This window comes from Talaromyces proteolyticus (genome assembly GCF_021365285.1).
Source record: "Talaromyces proteolyticus strain PMI_201 chromosome Unknown BGW36scaffold_1, whole genome shotgun sequence".
In the NCBI taxonomy this organism is placed as follows: domain Eukaryota; kingdom Fungi; phylum Ascomycota; class Eurotiomycetes; order Eurotiales; family Trichocomaceae; genus Talaromyces; species Talaromyces proteolyticus.
The window spans coordinates 3346365-3366994 of NW_025764277.1; the positions used below are offsets into that span (position 1 = coordinate 3346365).

At 44.5% G+C, this 20630-nt stretch overlaps 6 protein-coding genes across 6 annotated transcripts; 2 read left to right on the top strand and 4 right to left on the bottom strand.

Annotated features, from left to right (window-relative positions):
* Positions 1–1317: 1317 nt before the first annotated feature.
* Positions 1318–3053, bottom strand: BGW36DRAFT_285693 (uncharacterized protein; the record flags this gene model as incomplete). The annotated part of the gene is made up of 2 exons (XM_046210344.1): positions 1318–2573; positions 2621–3053. The coding sequence occupies 2 exons, from the start codon at positions 3051–3053 to the stop codon at positions 1318–1320; spliced, it is 1689 nt and encodes a 562-aa protein (XP_046078503.1).
* A 1788-nt stretch (positions 3054–4841) lies between these two features.
* BGW36DRAFT_19069 (uncharacterized protein) lies at positions 4842–6247 on the bottom strand. Its single transcript, XM_046209788.1, has 3 exons — positions 5890–6247; positions 5304–5818; positions 4842–5223 (listed from the first exon to the last, which is right to left on the bottom strand). Exons 1-3 carry the CDS (start codon positions 6118–6120, stop codon positions 4974–4976), a joined length of 996 nt encoding a protein of 331 aa, XP_046078504.1. The 5' UTR covers positions 6121–6247; the 3' UTR covers positions 4842–4973.
* A 2894-nt stretch (positions 6248–9141) lies between these two features.
* BGW36DRAFT_286286 (putative benzoate 4-monooxygenase cytochrome P450) lies at positions 9142–11053 on the bottom strand (the record flags this gene model as incomplete). Its single annotated transcript, XM_046210398.1, has 6 exons — positions 9142–9338; positions 9403–9504; positions 9565–9848; positions 9898–10019; positions 10079–10413; positions 10477–11053. 6 exons carry the CDS (start codon positions 11051–11053, stop codon positions 9142–9144), a joined length of 1617 nt encoding a protein of 538 aa, XP_046078505.1.
* Positions 11054–11971: 918 nt separating this feature from the next.
* On the bottom strand, positions 11972–13947 carry BGW36DRAFT_368317 (ankyrin repeat-containing domain protein). The gene is made up of 3 exons (XM_046214974.1): positions 13302–13947; positions 12066–13218; positions 11972–12016 (listed from the first exon to the last, which is right to left on the bottom strand). The coding sequence occupies exons 1-2, from the start codon at positions 13582–13584 to the stop codon at positions 12383–12385; spliced, it is 1119 nt and encodes a 372-aa protein (XP_046078506.1). The 5' UTR covers positions 13585–13947; the 3' UTR covers positions 11972–12016; positions 12066–12382.
* Positions 13948–15495: 1548 nt separating this feature from the next.
* BGW36DRAFT_422420 (uncharacterized protein) lies at positions 15496–17097 on the top strand (the record flags this gene model as incomplete). Its single annotated transcript, XM_046219695.1, has 3 exons — positions 15496–15794; positions 15854–15993; positions 16070–17097. The coding sequence occupies 3 exons, from the start codon at positions 15496–15498 to the stop codon at positions 17095–17097; spliced, it is 1467 nt and encodes a 488-aa protein (XP_046078507.1).
* Positions 17098–18287: 1190 nt separating this feature from the next.
* BGW36DRAFT_284949 (uncharacterized protein) lies at positions 18288–20506 on the top strand (the record flags this gene model as incomplete). Its single annotated transcript, XM_046210278.1, has 4 exons — positions 18288–18874; positions 18937–19048; positions 19426–20093; positions 20161–20506. The coding sequence occupies 4 exons, from the start codon at positions 18288–18290 to the stop codon at positions 20504–20506; spliced, it is 1713 nt and encodes a 570-aa protein (XP_046078508.1).
* Positions 20507–20630: the final 124 nt, after the last annotated feature.

Below are 20630 nucleotides of genomic sequence, written 5' to 3' on the forward strand. Positions count from 1 at the left end.
ATTACTCATCAAAAGGCTTTCGTTTTTTTCGCTTCACATCTTTTCCTTGACATTCCGCAGTCAATCGCCTTATTTGGAAAGGTCCAAATCAATATTCAGATTGTCGAGAAGAGAAAACAACAAGATGGGAATCCTCATTCTTACCGAAATAAACCTTGACGCGGCACGCCTCTACCCGCGAGGTAAGGCAATGCGCAGTTAGAACAAAAGTTTCAGTTGCTATGAGGACCCGGAACCTCAGAAAAGCTGGATCAAGAGCTACATCGATCTGGAGAATCAATGTCGTGAATACTATCAAAAACTAACCTACTTCTAAGAGGGGATCAATGCTCTCAAAAAGTCACCGCCCTTATCTAGGGACGACAAGAGCTTCCCCCAAGATGAGGAACAACATTACCAACACCTCAAAATGTGACAAGAATAAGCTGCGGGAATTCTATGAACCAAAAGGCGAAAACTAGCCGACCTAGTAAACATGACGCCGAACGGCTCATGGATCCACGAATATAGCCTGCAACGTCGTCGAGAAAAGCATCAGCTCAAAAATCAACAGGAGTGTTAGGTCCGTGGAGGCTGGCGTGATCAGAATTGTGGATGCTGTGAACGTCTGCCTACAGCATCACCTACGATGATGCCGGGTAAAGATATTGGTAAGAGAAAGGTGCATTGCAGTCGAGATTGTGGATGCTGCATTCGAAGCAGGATATTTGACAGACCCAGTGTCTCAAATGGTTAAAGAGTACTGATAAGTGCTCGACAAGGGGCATTCACAAGAAGAACCGAAGTGCTGCTTCGAAGAAAACAAGTGAACGTTCAAAGATTATTGCTGGACTTCAGTTGCTCTCAAATAATTAATTTAGACAAATAAACCAATAAACAAGAAGTTAATAGTTGCTCATTATCATCTCAAATTGGTGAGAACCAATGCATACACCATCATCTAACCTTTGTTCCAGCCGCAGGTGGTAGGTGCAGAACTCTCCCATACAAAGGGTCATTTTTGTGCAAACGCATTTCGCCTAACAAACTGAAAAATAATGGCTAAGCTTTCCCTCTTTTGGCTAGATATTGGTTGACCGCCTATTTTATCTAGTATACCTGGTCGAGTGGTCGTATTATTTCCCATGGTGGGAATCTCCACCATTAAGGTGTCAAGGGTTGAATGGAAATTCGTGGAATTAAACTCTTTGTCAATGATCACTAGATTTCGTTTCTAAACATAACATCTGTTACTCAACATCAGCAATGGGCTCCCTAAATAACTCCTTTCGTTCTATCTTGACCGTGGCCAGAACATCAAGTGCAGTCATCAACCTATTATGGTGTGACTCTATCCCATTCAGCTGTAGCCTGGTAGTCGCCCTTGTCGTACTCGTCGTCCCATTCAGAAAGTCCTGAATCTGCCTCAGACTCCGCGGCATCATAGAGATTCTCTTCAGGAGCTTCCTCGTTTCTTGACTTGTCTCTAGTGACAGTTGCACTGCGAGTTTCGATAGCCACAGAATCTGATACTGGTACTGCTGTGTTTGGGGTTTCCGCTTGATCATCGGTAACTACAACATCGGAGAAGAAGGTCACTTTCTGACCAACTTCCTTCAAGATATTGCAAATCCTTTGGCGGTTAATCAGACCAAGCGACTCCTCGCACAAGCGCTCAGCACGTAGACATAAGTGCTGCCAGTCGATTGGGGTAGTCTGCAAATCAATGTCATCAAGCTCCCAGATGATATCTCTCGGGGCACGTTGCTGCCAGTAGGACCAGGGCATGCGAAGTCGCGCCGCACTCAGCAGCTTGACTATCTCGCTGTAATGCAGCCAGTCGAAAATGACCATCCAGACCTCGTACGGTATGCTGTACAGAATGAAACTGGACGTGATGATGGTCGTCGGAGCGGGTACAGTGTCTCCCATTTTCTCCTTCAGTAGGGTGTATTTCTTCGCGCTTTCAGCGATAATTTCTTCTACTTCATACACACACATAGGGTCTCGAATGGCAACAAGGTTGCGATTGACTTCGTACTCGCAGCGGTAATTTTGATTGAAATAGTCGGAGTAAAACCCACTGCGCCACGAACCTCGGTCAATAATCCAATTGGCGATTTCCTGACTATCTACGAACATTGGTTCATCCTTCCATCGCTGCTGGAGAACATTCAGGAACAGTTTGAGATTCTTTTCAATCAAATCACTACCAATAACGCGTTCAGCCAAAGCCCAGCAGTTTGCATGGATTGGGAACCCATGAGGGTAGATTTGCTGATAATTTTGATCGTGGAAATGTGCCGGATATACGCTGATACGTTTAACAAGAGACTTGCTAGTCGTGGTATCTTTTTCGTCGTCTGGGATTGTCTTGTTGTAAAAGTGCTGGCGGTCAATGAGCAGCTCATCTTTCTTCCAAGGCACGGTGAAAACAGGCTCGTACTCGTCACCGGTTTGAAGTTCGCCATACGCCGAGTTGCCGTGGATTTTACGGGCTTCAGGATCGCTGTCCCAAAGATGGAAACGGCCAATACCGGAAACATGATATTGCGACATTCCACGCTTGGGTGGAAGCTTTGTGCGACAAATCACTGTGAAATGAGCATTCATATGTAGATTTCTTGACTGGGTTACTCACAAACACGGTAAAGCCCAGTCCAACCTGGCTTGGGCATAACACCAAACTTTCTCTCGCCTGCATATTCACCATCGACACCTGCCCCTTTTGCTTGCAGCTTCTGAAGCTCTCTATTTCCGGCATCAATATGCTCCACAGCAGCCTGGCCGTTGTTGTAGCGAGCGTAATTCATCGGCAGCATATCCCGCTCATCCTCGAGGGTGATGCACATGCCACACACACCACAGAGGGTGACAGCGTGAGGTGGGATGAGCATAGGTCCAGCATGCTTTTCAATCGGATACTTGTAGGGGAATGGCAGCAAAGGCCGGTAGCCGTTAAGTCTCGTGTCGACCCAGGGAGTACATGATTGCGACACATGAGGAACAGGATTATTGTTCCTGTATGCGGAACTAGAATCATCGACGCTACTTAGCACCTCAGTCTCAGTCATAGACATGTGGGATAATGGCAAGTAAGACATTTCAGACTGGGTGTCTTCGTCTATATGCATCTTGGCGTTAGTATTTTGCTTAGCGGGCTGCTACATAGAAGGAAAAAAATAGACGGTGTAGAAAGAAATATGAGGGGAAATAAATCTTTCGTCAATATTACCGCTTGAACGCCTTATAGGACATGTCGATGAGGTATCACCAAGTTTTTGGAATGGTACCAAAGAAACATGACGGCATTCATTTTCTTATGCGGGCAGCCATGCGCTCATAGTTTGAAAAATCTGAAATGAGAATGAAAATGTTGATGGTTATGATTATGTTGGACTACCGCCTTTTTCATTAGACAGTCTGGCAATTTACAGACAGAGTACCTGCTTTCTCGCTTCTAGATCCAGTAGAATGGCAAATGTTTGAATATAGAACCAAAGTAGATTGGGTAAAAGAGACCTCCCCATACTAATATGAATAATATTTCAACCTTCAGCATTATCCACGGGTGGGATCATACTAACTCTATATTCTTAATTTCACATTAATTGGTGTATATTCCACATGATACATTCTGCGTGATTGGAATCATCGCCAGTAATTGCCATAAGACGTGGACATCGTAATCGTCGTCATCCTCCTCTTTACGTCTGTGATAGTCATCAATTTCGACTGCAGCTGACATAGTTGCAATCCTATTAAGATGCTAATGCATCGTAATTAGACTCTTGTTTGGAAGACGAAGTTGTACTGGATCAATTGTAATCAGCGGGGTGAGATCTCCGGATCTGATGAGGATTGTCGATCGTGATACTATAGGCTTTGGGACCAACTCTTCTAGGAGCGCGTAGAGCAAGCGTTCGTATTCTTTATAAGCCAATGAAATATAAGCGTCATCGATCACTAGTTAGCGCTGGATTCTTCGTGGTTGAACCCTCAGCTCTGTACACTGAGTACTCCATCGTAATAATATTTTCCAGTCTCTCTGAACCCCGGCAGCCACTTAATACTTTGGACCAAGCTTCAACTTCATCCTCGGGCCAGAAGCAATTCAGATAATTCCAAAGTTTTGATCGTTCATCATTATGTTCGCTATCTTTATACTTATTCATTGAATAAGGATGACTATGAGAACAATCGAGAATAGCGGAATGATCAGTCTCTGTATTTATACAGTTTTTGTCACGTTTTCAAGCGTTTGAAAATGCCAATTGCTGTGGCTAAAGGCGATGAATTGTGACGCGAAGCATCATTTCTTTTGCGTTTCCTTCCCTAGAGGGGTTTATCTAAAGAATCAGATCTATTTTTTGCCAGGCGGCGCCTATTATATTGTTAGCATAGCTTACATTGATGGACATAAAACTTACATGGCTGCATGGTGGTTATTAAAAGCTCAGGATTCCGTGACAATACAAGGCTTTTAATATTAATTTCCAATGATTTGCGCCTTCAGACATATCCGATAGGTTCTTCTCAAACCCTTCCAGCTTTCTCACGTCACTTAGGCATAAGAATGCCCAAGCTACGGGCAAAATCTTGGATGGGCGGTCTTTGAGTACCACACCAATTTTCTGCAATAGACCTAATCCTAACGGATTATCCATTAACAAATTCGCTGTGGATCTAAACATAGCCATCTCGGCGTGTCGAGCTTTCTCCAACGTCATAACAGCTTATAGTCGCTAGATAGCACCATCGTGGACACTGTCCCTAGCAAAACGCCAGTAAAATTGCCGAGGGAGGCACTCCTCATACCCTATAGAGAGGAGCAACTCTGACAATAGAGCAAACTGTGCGTTTGCTTCCCACGTGACCGGGTGCCTTAGGCAAGCATATATGCCGACAAAAAAACGTATGGAGGGGACCCGCAATGGTGAAATGTCATAGAATAAGCTACGCTATTCTCAACGTAACAATCCAAAGGGGTATCTTCAGGATAACCGAATAAGTTGGTTCGAATACGGCATGTTATCGTTACGGTTATCGTCGCTGGACGAACGAATTTTGGTCATGACATATACACCGAACAATGGCTTCAAGGCGGGTATAGAAAGAGCAATGAGTGTAGAGCCAATTTCGGCCATTTCAACCGCAAGCTGAGGGTCATACAGCCAGGTGTTATCGGTGGACCACTGGCCGAGGCAGACAAGGTAAATGCGAGCGATCGTTATTAGTAGGACCCTGCGTGAAAGTAGATTAGCAGGTTGTTCTTGTGCGTTGTTGGCTTCGTTTCCAGACTAACGAATGGGACATATACTGACAGTACACCAGGAAACATTACCAGTGCCAGCCCCAGTTTCCTTCGCAACGGAACATGAAGTAAGTGAATCAACATTGAAGGAATCACAAACATGATCACATCGCAAATAAATGACAATGCCGACATAGTAATGTAAACTCCGCCCCAGGTAATACAATTATATTTGTGGTAATCCGGTTGCCATGAATAAGGCCATTTGCCAGTCACGGGAATGCAGTGGAATAGAAGGAGGAAGAATTGGACTATAAAGACGACGACAAATATGCCTGCACAGATCTTGATGGTCCGGAAAAGATGATCGTGGGCGGCAGAGAGACGGGTATAGAACGCAAGGCCCGACAGACGGCAGGTAAACAATGCGATGGTGTACAGAAAATGCAAGACAAGGTCATCGAGTTCGGCTTGGTTGGAGCGGTCGTTGTCTAGCGACATGACATAGTGGACGTAGGCGCTACGCCTGCCACTTCCATTGTCTATGCATACAATGGCAAGTGCAAGAACGGGTACATAAATAATCTATCAAACGCATTGTCAGCATCCAGTTACCACTTCGAACCGCTGTGTAGAAATGATGGAGCGGAGCGTACCAGGGTCAGACACGCCAGCCAGTCGTCAAGTCCAAACTTCCGCACCACGAATATGCGCGAATAGCACCGGGCCAACATCAATGCGAAGGTGAAAAAGAATAGAAAGTATATCGCAGCCTTGGTCGGACCATCGCGCGATTCCATCAAGAATTCGACGGTGATGCCGGGTGGGATATTGCCCACCTCGAAGGCGTGTGCTATGTCGGCTGGCACATCCGTGAGATTCGACATTATGCGGATGTTTTTATTTTTATTTTTTTTTGTTTGTCAAGGGGGTATCATTCTCTTCGAATTGCGAGGTACAAGGGGCGGCTTCGTCGTCGCGTCGCAGGAAATCTGTTCGTCTCTTCCAGCGGAGTCAATCTTATTAGAAGGAAGAATTAGAGGATCGCCGTGTCAAGACGACAACGCAGGCAATCGTCTGAGAAAAGTGCTCAGTGGGCAAAGTCACTTCACAAATGGCCGGCTGGCATCCTGGGCGAATCCATGATTCTATCTCAGCTCAGGGGAAGAGAATTCGTCGATTTGATGACAGCTTCGGGCGGACAGAAAGAAAGCAGAGCAACAGGGACGGAGGTAGGGAATAATTCGACCAGCCCAGCTACAAAGCCACGTCCTCAGCTACGGGTCATTCAAGACAAGGTTAAACTTGCGGATAGCAAGGGACACGGAGACATGGCAGCAGAGCCCATTGGCCAAAACTACACCAGTTGTCCAATCAAACATCGCTGGTTGGGCCGGTAGTCTAGCGTGATTCTGTGTGATTTGCTCGAGCTTCACAACAAATGAGTGGCGGTCTTACCGTCTTACATACTTGACTAGTTGGATGGTGGGGGGAAGGATTCGTCTTGGGATGCGCTAGCCCATCTCCGGTTGGCCTGTGCTGTCCAGGGTGCAAGGCGGATGTGTTCAACAGTGTTGCACAACATGACAGACATTGCACTTTGGGCTGGTGGGTGACAGAATGAGATTTAGTCGCCGAATGTACAGGCACAGCGGATGTGCATTTTTACAGTCAACCACTGCGACGTGATGTCGGCAGTATTCACTGCCGACATCATGTCTGATTCCAACAGCATGAAGGGCAAAGATCATCGGGATTTGCTAAACCATAATACTCCCAATACAACCTCGGTGATGGAGCACAGTGCACAATCCCCATCTAATAATGAAATTGGAGATACAGATAGCAAGTCCGGTCTGTGCAGCGTGGACTGTCAACTTCATAATATTATTAACCATCTAGTACCAACTTCCAATGAATAGTCGAAAGATGAGACACATCACCCCCAAACAAGTTGGCTGTCAGAAGACGAATATCGCCCGGCTACACCCGCTTTAGTTCTTACGGAGGATTCGAGGGTCCACGTGCAGGAATGAAGCCTTCGCTGAGTTTTTTTCCGTTTTTTTTTTTTTTTTTTGCTTTTTCTCTTCCCTTTACTCTGGTGTCTGGACTCTGAACTTTCTTTTTTTGTTGTCGCTTACCCGTTACCTAACGCGGAAGAAACCCATGTCTTGACTCACGATAATGATTGCAAGCGCTTGGCACTCGATGTCGTCATTCGGTCTAGTCCCAGCCCTCAGGACTCTATCGCCATTGTCCCGTCCCAGCGCTATGAGCGCCCCAACAATCAGGCAATCCCTGGGTCTGAGTTCACTTTATAGGCACTAGTTACGCTCCCACCGCCCCCAATCAGATTCCTAATACCCGGGGACGCCGTTCACCCGCCATTCACGCCGCATTTATTCCACTCTTACCACCATGTAATACGGCTTATGTACTCCGGAGTAAGTTCGGCCTTGTCGCATTTTCCTGATTCGCTATCAATCATTCTCAGCGACCGCGGCTCCGGATGATCTCCAAATTCCTGGGGCTCCTCCAACAGCCCCATACACCTAGACCTATTCCCGGCAATGCAGGGATCTCCCTGTGGTCCAATCGGTCAGACTCAGTGCTGCGTGATAACTAATCATTGTTACTCCGTGCATGCACCATCGATCACTTGGGGCTCTTGTAAAGGATTGAGGCTGCCTCCAATCGACGTATGCCTAAGAACACTTAGTGAGACCTCCATAGAAGAGGGTGATTGATAGATAAGACGCAAGAACATCAGGCCGAATATATACACTAGAACTATATCTACATGCGACTCGGAACTACTTGCAATCACGTCGGGCCGTACGTCCTAGTGTTTGATATCCGTAAACACTGTTCACATAGATAGTCATTGTACCTTAGTTGGTCGACGATCCGTACGTGCGTCAGATTGCCCTGCAACAGAGCCTCGGCGCCTGCAAATTGGTTGTCCTTTTAATGCCTCGCCTGAGTAGTCGCCGATTCCACCACATCGTACCACCTTCACCTAGTTACATATGTACCACCTAATAATGTTGAACATTTAAATACATGCAGATTCAGCTGACGACAGTCTTGGCGGAGCAGCTTACCAGGTGGCTAGTCGAACTAATCAAAATTCAGAATTCGTTCTCATCCCTCAGAGCGGGCTGTGTGAACCGTGCGGTCCTTATCTCCTTGCTTACCGCGGCAACACCCAATAACCCCACCTTAGCTATTAGCACCATCCATGCACCAATCCATCAATTTCGATAACCGCTTTTTAGGTTTTTCGCTATCGTCAAGACCTAACTGGTATCTTGAATTTTTATTCTTCGGGCGGTTTCAAGACTGTAAATCTATTCATCCCACTGACCACCCATCATCACTCATCGCCCACCATCAATCCCGAAGAGAATCTTCACTGTTCTTCTATTTTACTTGGAACTCGACATCCATAGCTTTATCAAAGCACGCCAGTATGGGTGAGAATCTAGTCTCACAATAAAAAGACGTCTGTGGTTTTCTTTCTTCTCCCTTGTTTAGTAGATCATCTGTTTCAGTTGCTTCGTATTTTCCAAGGCCCAAGCATTTTACCGGTCCGTAGCGTGTCTATCATTGCCAGTACGGTCGTTTATCTGCATATGATTATAATAACGGTGGCGCCTTCGTATAACAGTTGGTTCATAGCGTGCTTACATTTGCTTTTTCGGGTCCAAAGGATCAATTGTGTCACCAATAAAAATATCAAAAACATTAGCCTATTAAGAGTCTAGGCCCTGGGTCGATGGTACTAGGGTCTTTACATTATGATAATCCGGTGTTCGATTCCATATATGTATAGGTACAAGGTAGTGAACGCTCAATGCATGTATAATGTATATAGCGAGCATCGAACGATAGCTCTGCAAATTCCACTATGCCTTTATTCGCTCCGTAAAAACAAGCTGCAGTCCTCTACCATGCACAAGCGTGAAAACATCCTGCTGGCCCTCGTAAAAAGCTTCGTGGGTCTGCTCCTTCGAGAGAGCAATATCGTATCGTGACAACAGGTCAACCGTTATACGCCGAATTTCCATAAGAGCAAGTTGTTTCCCAGCACATCCAAAGGGCCCTATAAACTTATTGTTAAAATTGAAATAATAAGATTAAGAGGAATAGAAGCTCCAATTACTAACCGCTGCCGAATGGAATATAGGCCGACCCATCTTTGATCAGTTCCGGTCGGGTACTCCAACGCTCTGGAATAAATGCATGCGGTTGGTGGAAGCAGCGTTCATCTATATGGTGCATGTATTAGCTTGAGTAGAACCCGATTCGTGAATTTAGAAAAAGGTCACCTCTGAAGAGCGTATATAAAGGTATCTGCACAAGACAGTCACCGGGGATATACACATCACCAACTCTAACACCTTGTGGCGGCGTCACTCGCTGCATTCCAGAAGGCAGAGCCGGGTGCAGGCGTAGTGTTTCGTCAATGGCTGCGTTGAGAAGTGTCAACTGAGCCATCTCTCGATATGTAGGCTCGATGAGAGTATCAATTTCAGATTGGAGCCGGGCGGTAAATTCTGGTGAGTTGGCGAGCTCGTAAAATAGGTTCGTCAATGTAGCTGCAGTTGTATCACTGACCTTCGTCAGAAAGTATACTATAGTGATGGATTAATAGGACGGACCTCCCAGCAACGACCGCTAATTCTGCATCGCCATGTAAAAACAATTTGTCTTTCTCCGTCTGGTCCCTAGATCGAAAATCCTTCAAAATCCATGTGAAAATATCCGGTCGCTCTGGTTCATTCTGTTGAGAATGGAAATTAGCCCAAATTGCACTCTCTCCAAGACCAGTTGTGGAATCACCTTGCTTCTGATGTCGACTTGCTCATAAAGCCATTTCCAAAAAGCGACGTAGCTTCTATTCAACCCTGGTACCCTCTTAAAGAATGGAATTATCCACATCACATGAAGGAATGGACCCAAAGACTGCATATCTCCGTGTAACGTCGAAAGCATATATGAATCGTTCCCGGTGACCAGCATCTCAAACGACTTCCCAAAAGTCAGGTCCCCCATGATATCGAAGCTGTAATAGTTAAACCAGCGAGCAACGTTCATTGCTCGGCCAGCTTGCTGGGAAACAACAGATAGTAGCTGTGCACTATATTTTGATACGCGGGGTTCGTAGTCAAGAAGAGCTATCAACTCGTGAGCGTCAAAAATCCAGTGTAGTCTTCGTCGCCAACAATTGAATAGCTTACCCTTTGTACTAAAGGCGTGGTCCCAGGTTCTTCGCCGTCGTGCATGTTGTTTCTTATCTCTATCCGTGTGCAGAGAAACATAGGGCTGTGTACCATCATAAAAGGGGCCCTTTGTCGTTTTCGCTGTTGGGCCGTAGATGAATGGCACAGCTTGTGGATCTGCAACTGACAGTTCCCGAGGACCCAACCGCACATAGTCACCATATTGCCGATGCAATTTTCCCACTTCTTCGAATTTATGGAACTTCTTTGCAGAGAGATAACTTGCGTAGAAAGCCGTGACGCCAGCAACGAAGGGGCCGGGAAATTTTCGTAATCGATGGAAGAATGCTCTGTAGATGACTATGCTGCCAAACAAACCTAATAAGTGCCATCCCAAAAGCCGAGATATTGATGCAGTTCCCACAAGTATCTGTATCAAATTTGTTCCTGCTCCGAGGGCTGTAATAACCAGATACCAGGCCACAATGGTCGGGGCGCTTTGATCCCACTCTCCATGTCTCAGTGCAAAGAGATGAAGAGCGACACCACTAACCAGGCTATAAGTCGTCAAAGATTGAGATCCAAGGAAAGACATGGTGGTGGATGGATTTACATGAAAGGTCATCCTGGGGAGGGCATGTCGGACTATTTGACAGCCAAAAAAAAGCAATCATTCATGAAAAGTATTGGTTTTGATGAATTCTGCATCAACCCTAATTGAAATCAAGGAAGGATACTTCATCCTCGGATAAGATCGGTCATTCTCCTACCTGTACCCCACGGATTAGACATAGATCAGCAGTCCGGCTATGCGATAATATATACTATTTCCAGTGTGATGGTTGTGTAAAACGCTGGTGATTGGCTGTTGCAGGCATCTCTATTATCTGCAACCACCTCGATCGAGTCTGCGATCCATGGAACCAGCGATGCCTTAATTCAGAAAAAGCCAATCAAGATCCTTAAAAAAAAATGCCACAATTCTAGGTGAATTCGTCAATAAACTTTCAATATTCGGCAACAAGCGCTCCACTCCCCGACAGACCCAGCCAGTTGGCGGCGTCCCAGGGGCGGGGGCAGGCAAAGTTACCGATCTGGAGGTACACTAAGGAAGCACCATTTCACCCATCACGTTCATGTCTTCATGCTACAAGCCAGTGGAATTGCGTGTGGAGTATACAACCTTAGTCATTGACTACGGCTCCCAATCATTACACTAGTATTATCGATCGTGGTGTTGGCGCCCTTCTTTGTTTCAATAAATTTGCAATAGCGCCGTTCCTTTTCATGAAATTTGCTTCATTCTTCACACTTGTGGATCACGGTTGATCTAATATTGCTTTTTCCTAGCCAAGCTTGGGTATTCATACCTCCTCCACCATCGCTGCACTACCAGATTTGCCCGTAACACAAAGATCTGAGGAGCGGGTCCGCTACAGCTAGACTATTACCAAATTTATTAGTTGCTTTTCTTTCGTCGGCATTCCCATTTGACGGTTTGAAGAATAATTTGCTCTTCAATTATTTTTGCAGACAATGCGTGTTCGTTTGTGGTAACCTAAGGTTACGGAATAAATAACAATTAAACGCCTTGCTGAGAGCCTTACTTTCTCGTTTCTTTTCCTATCTCTGCCTTTAACGAGACATTAAAAATATCCTTTATCCCGGTACTTCACTTTCAATCCTCACAGTGACCAACCGAGAGCATTATTCCCGGACGGTCATGGTCTCATCTATGTATCTGACTCTGATGCTTGAAATATGTGTAAATCATCCGAAAGTCGATAACCAGACACAATCGATAGACCGAAAAGCAAGATTAAAGCGGACGAAAAGCGACGGTGGCAATTAAACTCGCTACTAGTTCTATGATCATATACATATTTGGGAATTACATGAAATAAACACACCTTGGCAAGAAATCTCAAGTATTTTCCTGTCGGGGATCGGAATGCTCTTCGAGTAATTGAAGCAATTCCTCGTTTCCATGAAACCTCACCAATCGCAGATCCTGGCTGTCTGGCAAAACGCCCTTTTCCAACAATAACTTTACTAAACCCAAGTTGGGCTGATCGTGGCGTATTGCAGTTCGCATTGTGCTGCGACCGCTCACATCGTCCGAGAGTTTCGGATCTGCCCCTCCTTTCTCAATCAAGAGTCTTGTGACTTGTTCATGTCTTCCCTCAATCGCCTTAAACAGGGCTCGCCGGCAGTGCAAGGATCGTTGGAATTGAGGCCCCATGCTAAGTAAAACATCCACCATTTCTGCATCGCCTCTTTCCGCTGCTGGAGACAGCAAATCTGCATAGATTGAATTCGGATCTGCGCCTTTCTCAAGAAGTAGCCTTGCAACGCTGGTCTGATTACCTCTCACTGCAGCATATAGAGCAGAGTCTTGTCGGCTGCCGCCTCTTATGTCGGCACCGTGTTTGAGCAATAACATAACAGTCTCCACATGTCCGTTAGAGGCGGCTAAAGTTAGAGGCGGAGTCCATGTTTTTATACCACGCGTGATCTTGAAATTAATATCGGCGCCCCAACTGAGCATGCGTAGAACAATCTCATTATAGCCATGGACAGCGGCGGTGGCAAGGGTCTCATTTACTTGCAGCATGAGCATCACCGGTGTCTCACAATCTTTTGCAAGCTCGCACAGCAGAAACTCTACCATGTCTTCATGGTTTTCTCTTACTGCAAAAAGAAGTGGACTATCTTCCAAGTTCTGAGCACTTCCAAGGGGTGAAAATCTGCTATATAGATCTGTATTTGTGAGCTTTTATCGGTAGAAAAAAGAGACAAGTAAAATCAATATCTGTACGTTTCCAGGAAATAATCTTACTAACTGGAAAGACTCCATAGGTCGCGACTCTCTTTAATTTTAAACCCGATCTTATTTGTCGCGGCGCCTTCAGCAAGAAGCTTCTTCATCACACCCAAGTTACCCTTCTTCGCGGCCCACAACATAGCCGAACATTTGCCATACTTGACATTGTAGCGATACAGGATATGCTGCAGAAGATGATACAATTGGCGATTTATCTGCATCAAGCTGTAAATGTCATGTTGGGTGCTTAGGTATTGAGCGATAATGAGAATAATTTCACTAGGAAGTTGAAGTAGAGACATCGCGGAGCAGCCGGCTCATTGGTCAACGTGAAATGAAAACTTCTATTTATAACATTATAAATATCACTCAAAGAAACTCTTCTGTCGGCTTTCATTTAGAAATCAACACTACCATGGGGAAACCATCAATTTCCAATAGGTAGTGCAGGCGCTCAACTGTTTAATATCACAAAACGGGCTAAAAACCCCTCTTTTCGTAAATCAGTTTTGGATTCCGCTTCCATTAAAGTAATTACTTGGAACGGGATCTTACTAGCAGATAATGACACTAATTTTCTCCATGTTAGTGAAGGGCGGAGGAATATGGAAGTAGGCTGAGTATTCTGACCGGCTGGTAGGTTTGTTCAACGTCGACAGTTGGGCATTATTGTTGGCAAATATTTAACTCTTACACATGGATTGGACCGATTGGTCACTGACCATTTGGTTCTGCTTGCCATATCAAGTTAGAGCAATCCCACTCATTACTAATCGAATGTCTGTTCTCAGACATTTGCACTCGCACCTGCCATAATAGTAAAAGATGAGGTTAATAAATCAACCGCGAAGTATTCTTAATCGCAGTTTCTACCAGCACCTAATCATTGGAGTGGCGCGGCCGCCTGAACACCGAAGATCCAAACCGGAGACTACAAGGTCTATCCGAGGCAAAAGTGAATATGGATTGAATAAATAAGATGGAATACTTCTATGGCAACATTCAAAAAGTCCGCAAGGTCTAGTGCGATGAATAAAACCAGCAATCTGTCGACAGGCTGTCTCTATATGCATCCTTAACCAAGAATAAAAAATAGGCGAATAACAAAAGTTAAGTCACTACCAAATTTACAATCTCGCCAAGGTCTTCACTTCTAGTGAATTGGAAGAGCAATAAACCGTAGCCTAATTCCACTGGATTTAAACGGTCATAAAAAGAAGCTCTTTCCCAATTGGGTGCAGCGCGAAAAAAAGCCCTAAATTTGAACAAAGCTTTTAAACGCCGAGCGACTCCAGGGAACGATTTCAGTACAATGAACTAAAAGTAGAAGCATTGATCCAGATGTTTTTTTAGACCAACTACCATCCGTGTTCTTTGTTCAAACTTCTTGGCAGTCTGCGCCATGTATAACCGAAATAACGTCGGCGCCATGTGACTCGCAGCTATTGGTCGGAAACATCAGCAGGTACATTACTGGATCAACATCCCAGAACATTAATCCTTGAGCCTCCTGTCTCAGAAATAAAGATCACATCTAGTGATTGGCTTATTCTAAATATGGCCTGCCACTGAAAGGCGATCCGGAAGTCTTTCGTTGCTAGCCGCAGCTCCAGACGTACATATAGTATGCGGATGAAAAGCGGCGCAGAGGCGTATCGCTGAGATGTCTGCTCATCCAAATAGTAGAGAATTAGTAGATCAGGGATTAGTCACACAATTATGAGACTATTCGGCTTAGAGCAATGTTGCTGAAAGACCAGGGATCATTAGCACGGCGGCTATTGACAATGAAGAGCTCTTCTATTTGAAGGTAAGCCACCTACAGGTCATTTTCATTCTAACTCCTCGATTATTTGAATATTTTATGGGCTTTCTTTTATTTCAGTTTTGCTCTTGTACTCTGTCATTGTTCTTGTCTATTCATTGCTTCTTTCAAAATGAGCAATCAGAGATATTTACCAGGGCGGCCGGTCCCTCATCTTCCAAACGATTCCTAGAACGATTATTCCCTATCTCAAGACACCCAGAACACAAGCCATATTAGACCCGACAGCCCTGGTATTATTAAAGATTTTTCTGTTCATCTGTTCAACAACCCTGCCTTTGAGGAACACATGCATGATGTGAGTCAAACAAGAAGAGCAAGGTGGAGAGTACCCAAATGGAAAGATAATGAATATCTTTCCACGAACTTGTCATCTCGAAGCTGGAGTATGGGGGTTGTTTCTTTGATAATTAGCATTGCTGCATTTCTTACTATTGTTATAATTCTGGGCCAGTATAACCAACATGCCAGCCCATCTCTGCCTTTCGGCATTACCCTCGACACAGTCATTGTGTTTTTGACGGCTATTACTCAATTATGCTTTCTCTATCCTGTTGTTCAAGGTCTGTCCCAAATACGATGGGACTTTTTCAATTATGGAGATCAGCCATTGCATGATTTCAAAAAGTTTGATGACCGTCAAGGGGCATGGGGAAGCATTTTACTTAGGTTCAGTACGAAAGGAAGGTTAGTCACTCCCAAGACCACTGAAATTCTTGTTGAAATAATTTCTAATTATGATATAGACTTTCAGCTCTATTAGCCGCCGTTCTCTTGATAATATCTGCTGTGGTATCAACGCTCACGCAGGCGGTACTCAATCAGAGTACGAGATATGTCCCTGGTTCAGGAAGTACCTCTGTCCTTAGGGCAATAGATGATTCAGGTTCGTGATAGTTATCCCTCTATCGCTTCTGTTATGTCAAATAATGAGGGTAACTGACGTTCGCCTATTCATGTAGGTATCAATTTTCATAATGTCAATGACGCGATGACTATGATGATGAACGCGATGACCACTCGTGCTAATGATACATATGATTTCGATGCACCCTCATGCCCCACGGGAAACTGCAAATATCCATCATTTGGCTCCCTTGCGGTATGTGCGAAAAGCCACGATGTCTCAGACAAGCTTTACACCATGGTTAGTCCACAGCAATGGTGCTACCAACAGCACGAGGATAAATGGAACGGAAGAACATGGGGTCCCAACATCTGCAGCAATTATTCATACGTAGCTCTCTCGCCTGATATCTATTTGGACTACTTTGGTGCTGGATATGTTGCTAATATCACGAACATGCGAGTACAAAACGGAACATGGAATCAAGTATCCTCATTTGATTACGAATCCTTCGCACAAAATGGCCTTAATTCAATCTATACCATTTATTTAGGCTCTCCGAAGACCACCTGGAACACTTATTTGGGTGGTTTGCCGGACACAGATAAATATCTACAGCATACACGGGCTGTTGAAACTTTATTCTATGTCTGCGCTCAAGAGTTCTCTGTCTCAACAATCGATGGCACGACGGTCACGAACGTGACAGAGACTCTGGATTATGTCACAGACACACAGCTTTTTGAATACACAACAGATAATTATCACTATACACCAGAGCATAACCGTACATTTGTGTTGAATGGTCACAACTACAGCTATTATTTGCTTAGTGACTTGATGAGCGAGCTCTTAGATAGCTTTTTGACGGGAAAATACAACAACCAAACAACTGTTGGCATGCTACTCATGACCCCTTTTAGCCTCGCCATCGGAAATGCCATCTATCATAACTCTGACATTGACGGAGGCACGTCTGTGGAGAGGGGCTCCCAAATGCAGCAAGCTCTTGAGGCTGTTATGAACAATACAGCGAAAGGAATAACAAATTGGTCAGTTTTATTATCCAAAATTGACTTCAAAGACTTTCCGACTAATCGTGCTGATAATATCCCAGGCTTCGGACTACAGGGACCTCTGTAGATGGAGAAATCAACGTTTTAGAATCTTTTGTCATTGTTAAGTGGCGTTTTCTGATCTTATTAGGTGTACAAATCAGCCTATCAGTGTACTTCAGTCTTTCAATTCTCTGGAAACGTCACGATTGTTCTATAATATGTGGGCAGAGAAAGCATTGATCTATTAAATGTATGTACCATTTGTATATTACTCTATTATTTGTTATTTAAGACTAGGATCTCATTTTCGCTATTTGAGTGCACATCATACTACCATAGATCAAACGCTCGGGCATTTGAATTAGCTGAAATCCTATAGTTATAGTTATAGAACAAGGCAAAAGAGTATTTGCTTGAAGGCCGACGAGGTCTATTTCTGAAATTCCTAGTGAGAGGAATTGAGAAAATAAAAAAGGTTTCATGTCATTAATATCCACAAGCTTTTAGATGTCCAATTTGAAACCGTTTCCTGATCAGGCTCCGATCGCAGTCTAATACGACCCGGTTGCACACCCACCAGTGCTTCCAGCACCAATTGTCGCCGTATAAATGCAAGGAAGACAAAAAAATCCCAGCCATTCGGAAGACAACAAGTTTTATGTGAGCCATTCCACTAGTCTTTTCGGGAAACTTAAGTGCTTGCATACCAGAAAGGATCATCCTGTCGGCGCCGATTGGCCATTATTAGCCGTGGACAAAATATCTGCCAAACACAGCGTCTTTAACAGTCACCAATCTAGGCTTACAGCGCTAATCTCCAGAGCAGCATTCGAATACGCATCCCTGCATTGCAACCGTACAATAATTGGCTGGGTCTATAATTGGCAAACGCCGGCAGAGAAGCTACTGCGTCCTAGGCAATATGCATACTACACGTCTTATGTCGCCATGCGGCGCTGCACATGTGGAACATATCGCAGTCGGCCTTCAGAATTATTCTGTCCCATTTGCTGGATTTTATGCACTTATCTCAAGAAGCAGTACTCTCAGGCGGGAAAATACATTGAGCACGAAAGAGTTCTGACCTTGTTTCACGCTATCAAGGCTATACATGTACTTGCAAGTGTTAAATAAGTACAACGAGGAGCCGCCGCCTCTAATGTATTCCATGAGCTCTAATATAACTAATAGATAGGAGCTGGTATTGTCGCTGAGCGATGAGATGAATATTTTGGTTAAAGTTTTTACCTACTTCCTTTCTTCAACATGAGTGCTATGAATTATGAACCCCTTCGACGGCCACCACTCCCTCCAAGCCGCTCGTCAAATAACGACTTATTACCACCATCTTATTCGCATTCTCGGAATTCAAGCCGTGCACGTTCTGATGTGTCTTCGGATAACACAGACGTTGGTCCTCCGTCGTGGCGTGGTAAAACATCATCAAATACGCATGTTCGTGATAAAGAAAAAATCAAGAGTATTAGAAGTACCAAAAAGAACTCAACGGTTCACGGAATCTCACATTTCTTCTTGGAAGTATTGCCTCGAGGGTGGACCATCGAGATACTTTCCTGCGCCATGAGTGTTGCCGCACTTATCTCTATAGTCATCGTACTCAACCAGTATAATCAACAGAGTATGCCTTCATGGCCTCTCGGGATCACCCTCAATACTCTATTGGCATTTTTAACTGCCGTCAGCCAGGCGGGATTTTTAAATCCTGTTTTTCAGGGTCTCTCGCAGATGAAATGGAACTGGTTTGTCAACAAGGACAGGCCGTTGTCAGACTTTGGGAAGTTTGATAATGCCAGTCGAGGCTCATGGGGTAGCTTTTTACTTGTTTTTACCACAAAAGGAAGGTCAGTTATTCCCTTCAACACTGACAATTCGCCATGCATCGCACTAAGAATAGTTTTGGTAGGCTTTCGATCTTAATGGCCACGGTGATATTAGTCAGCTCGATAGTCACATCGACGATAACCCAAGCTGCCCTTACTCAAGGTACACGGTACATTCCTACTGGAGGGACTGCTGTCATTAATAGCATGAAAAATGACTTTGGTTGGTTTTATTTCCAATTTGGTGAATATAAGCTAATTATACTCGTGAAGGTGATTCTGATTCACTCAACGAACTCATTGGCAGCCTGATAAGTGCCATGTTTACTTCAGTCAACTCAACATACAATTACACCGAGCCAACATGTACATCAGGAAATTGCAAGTTCCCAACCTTCAGCTCGCTCGCGGTTTGTGTCGATACACATGATATTATAGACAAAATTGTTACTCAGACACTCGCCACGCCATGCTGCTGGCAGAACATCACGGCAGCGAATAGATGGGAGCCTTGGAATCAGCCCGCCCCAGTTTGTACCAACTGCACACAAGCAGGGATTGATCAAAATAAGGAACTATATCTTCAACATGGCCTCCTTTCCCCTCTGAATACGTCTGGAACAATGCTTTGGTCGGATTTATACGCTTCTGACCATACAGATGGCTGGGAAAGGCTGACGTCTTTTTCAAATAGCAGCCGCCCATATACTGCATTTTCAGCGACCCAGCTAATATATCTGAACGAGTCAGATGTCGCTTCAAATGATTTCCAAGAACCCAGTATTGGAAAATTGTTCATGCCCTATACACGCGCAATGGAGGCACTATTCTACATGTGCATAGAGACCTACAATATTTCAGTGGTCAACGGAACAACTTCTACAACCTTGGTTTCAACTACTTCAAATGTCACTGACTTGATTGTTTATGGATACCTTGCAGACGGGTCGAAACCAGTCATAAACTATAATAGGACATTCACGGTAGGTGGTCAAAATTACACCTATGCTAATATCGGAAATTCGATGGCCGAGGTATTCCAAAGCATGATGTTCGGAGCATACTACTATCATCAAAATGAAGGGGGCTTATTTGATATGTCACCTTTCAGCTACGCAATGGGACAGGTGCTATATGAGAACCACAAACTCAATGTCACAACAGGCACCGAGCGGGATCCTCTCATGCGTCAGAATATTGAGTTTGTTCTCGAAAACATGGCCAAGGGAGTAACTAATTGGTAATCAAACTCTTTTCCTCCCTTGAATACCGAGCTTATACTTAATTGGTCATTTGTCATTCTGCAGGCTTCGTTCACTTTACCCTTCACCTGTTCAAGGGCGAAATTACGCCCCCGATACATACGTTATTGTCCGATGGCCTTTCATAGCTTGCTTAGCTGTCCAAGTAACCTTCTCAATCATCTTCTTAGTGTGGATAATTCTCGATACCAAGATCCGGAAAGTTAAGATTTTGAAAGAGTCAGCTATTGCAGCATTGTTTGCTTTAACTTCGGAGGACAGGATAACTCTAGAGAATCGTATCTCAGTGGCAGACGACGAAAAAAATGCAAATGACGATGTCGGGAATACTTCCAAGGCGGCATTGATCAAAGGAGGCTCTGGACAGTGGAATTTAAAGTTGGCTAACTAGCTTTCGCTTGACATGATAATTGTGAAATTTCGTTTGTACAGCTTGTGTCATTCGAATCCTACTGTACCAGCCCAAAGTCATTTGCCCGATATATATGTTTATTGATACGTTAATGGTTGAACGA

Bases quoted from the DNA above. Each gene is read 5' to 3' on its own strand.
- BGW36DRAFT_19069 (XM_046209788.1), bottom strand. From the start codon at position 6,120: ATGTCGAATCTCACGGATGTGCCAGCCGACATAGCACACGCCTTCGAG. The intron at 5,819-5,889 runs GTACGCTCCGCT...TGCGTTTGATAG, and splicing joins GGCTGGCGTGTCTGACCCTG to ATTATTTATGTACCCGTTCT. The intron at 5,224-5,303 runs GTCAGTATATGT...ACTTTCACGCAG, and splicing joins GTAATGTTTCCTGGTGTACT to GGTCCTACTAATAACGATCG.
- BGW36DRAFT_368317 (XM_046214974.1), bottom strand. From the start codon at position 13,584: ATGTCTCTACTTCAACTTCCTAGTGAAATTATTCTCATTATCGCTCAA. The intron at 13,219-13,301 runs GTTAGTAAGATT...TCACAAATACAG, and splicing joins CGACCTATGGAGTCTTTCCA to ATCTATATAGCAGATTTTCA.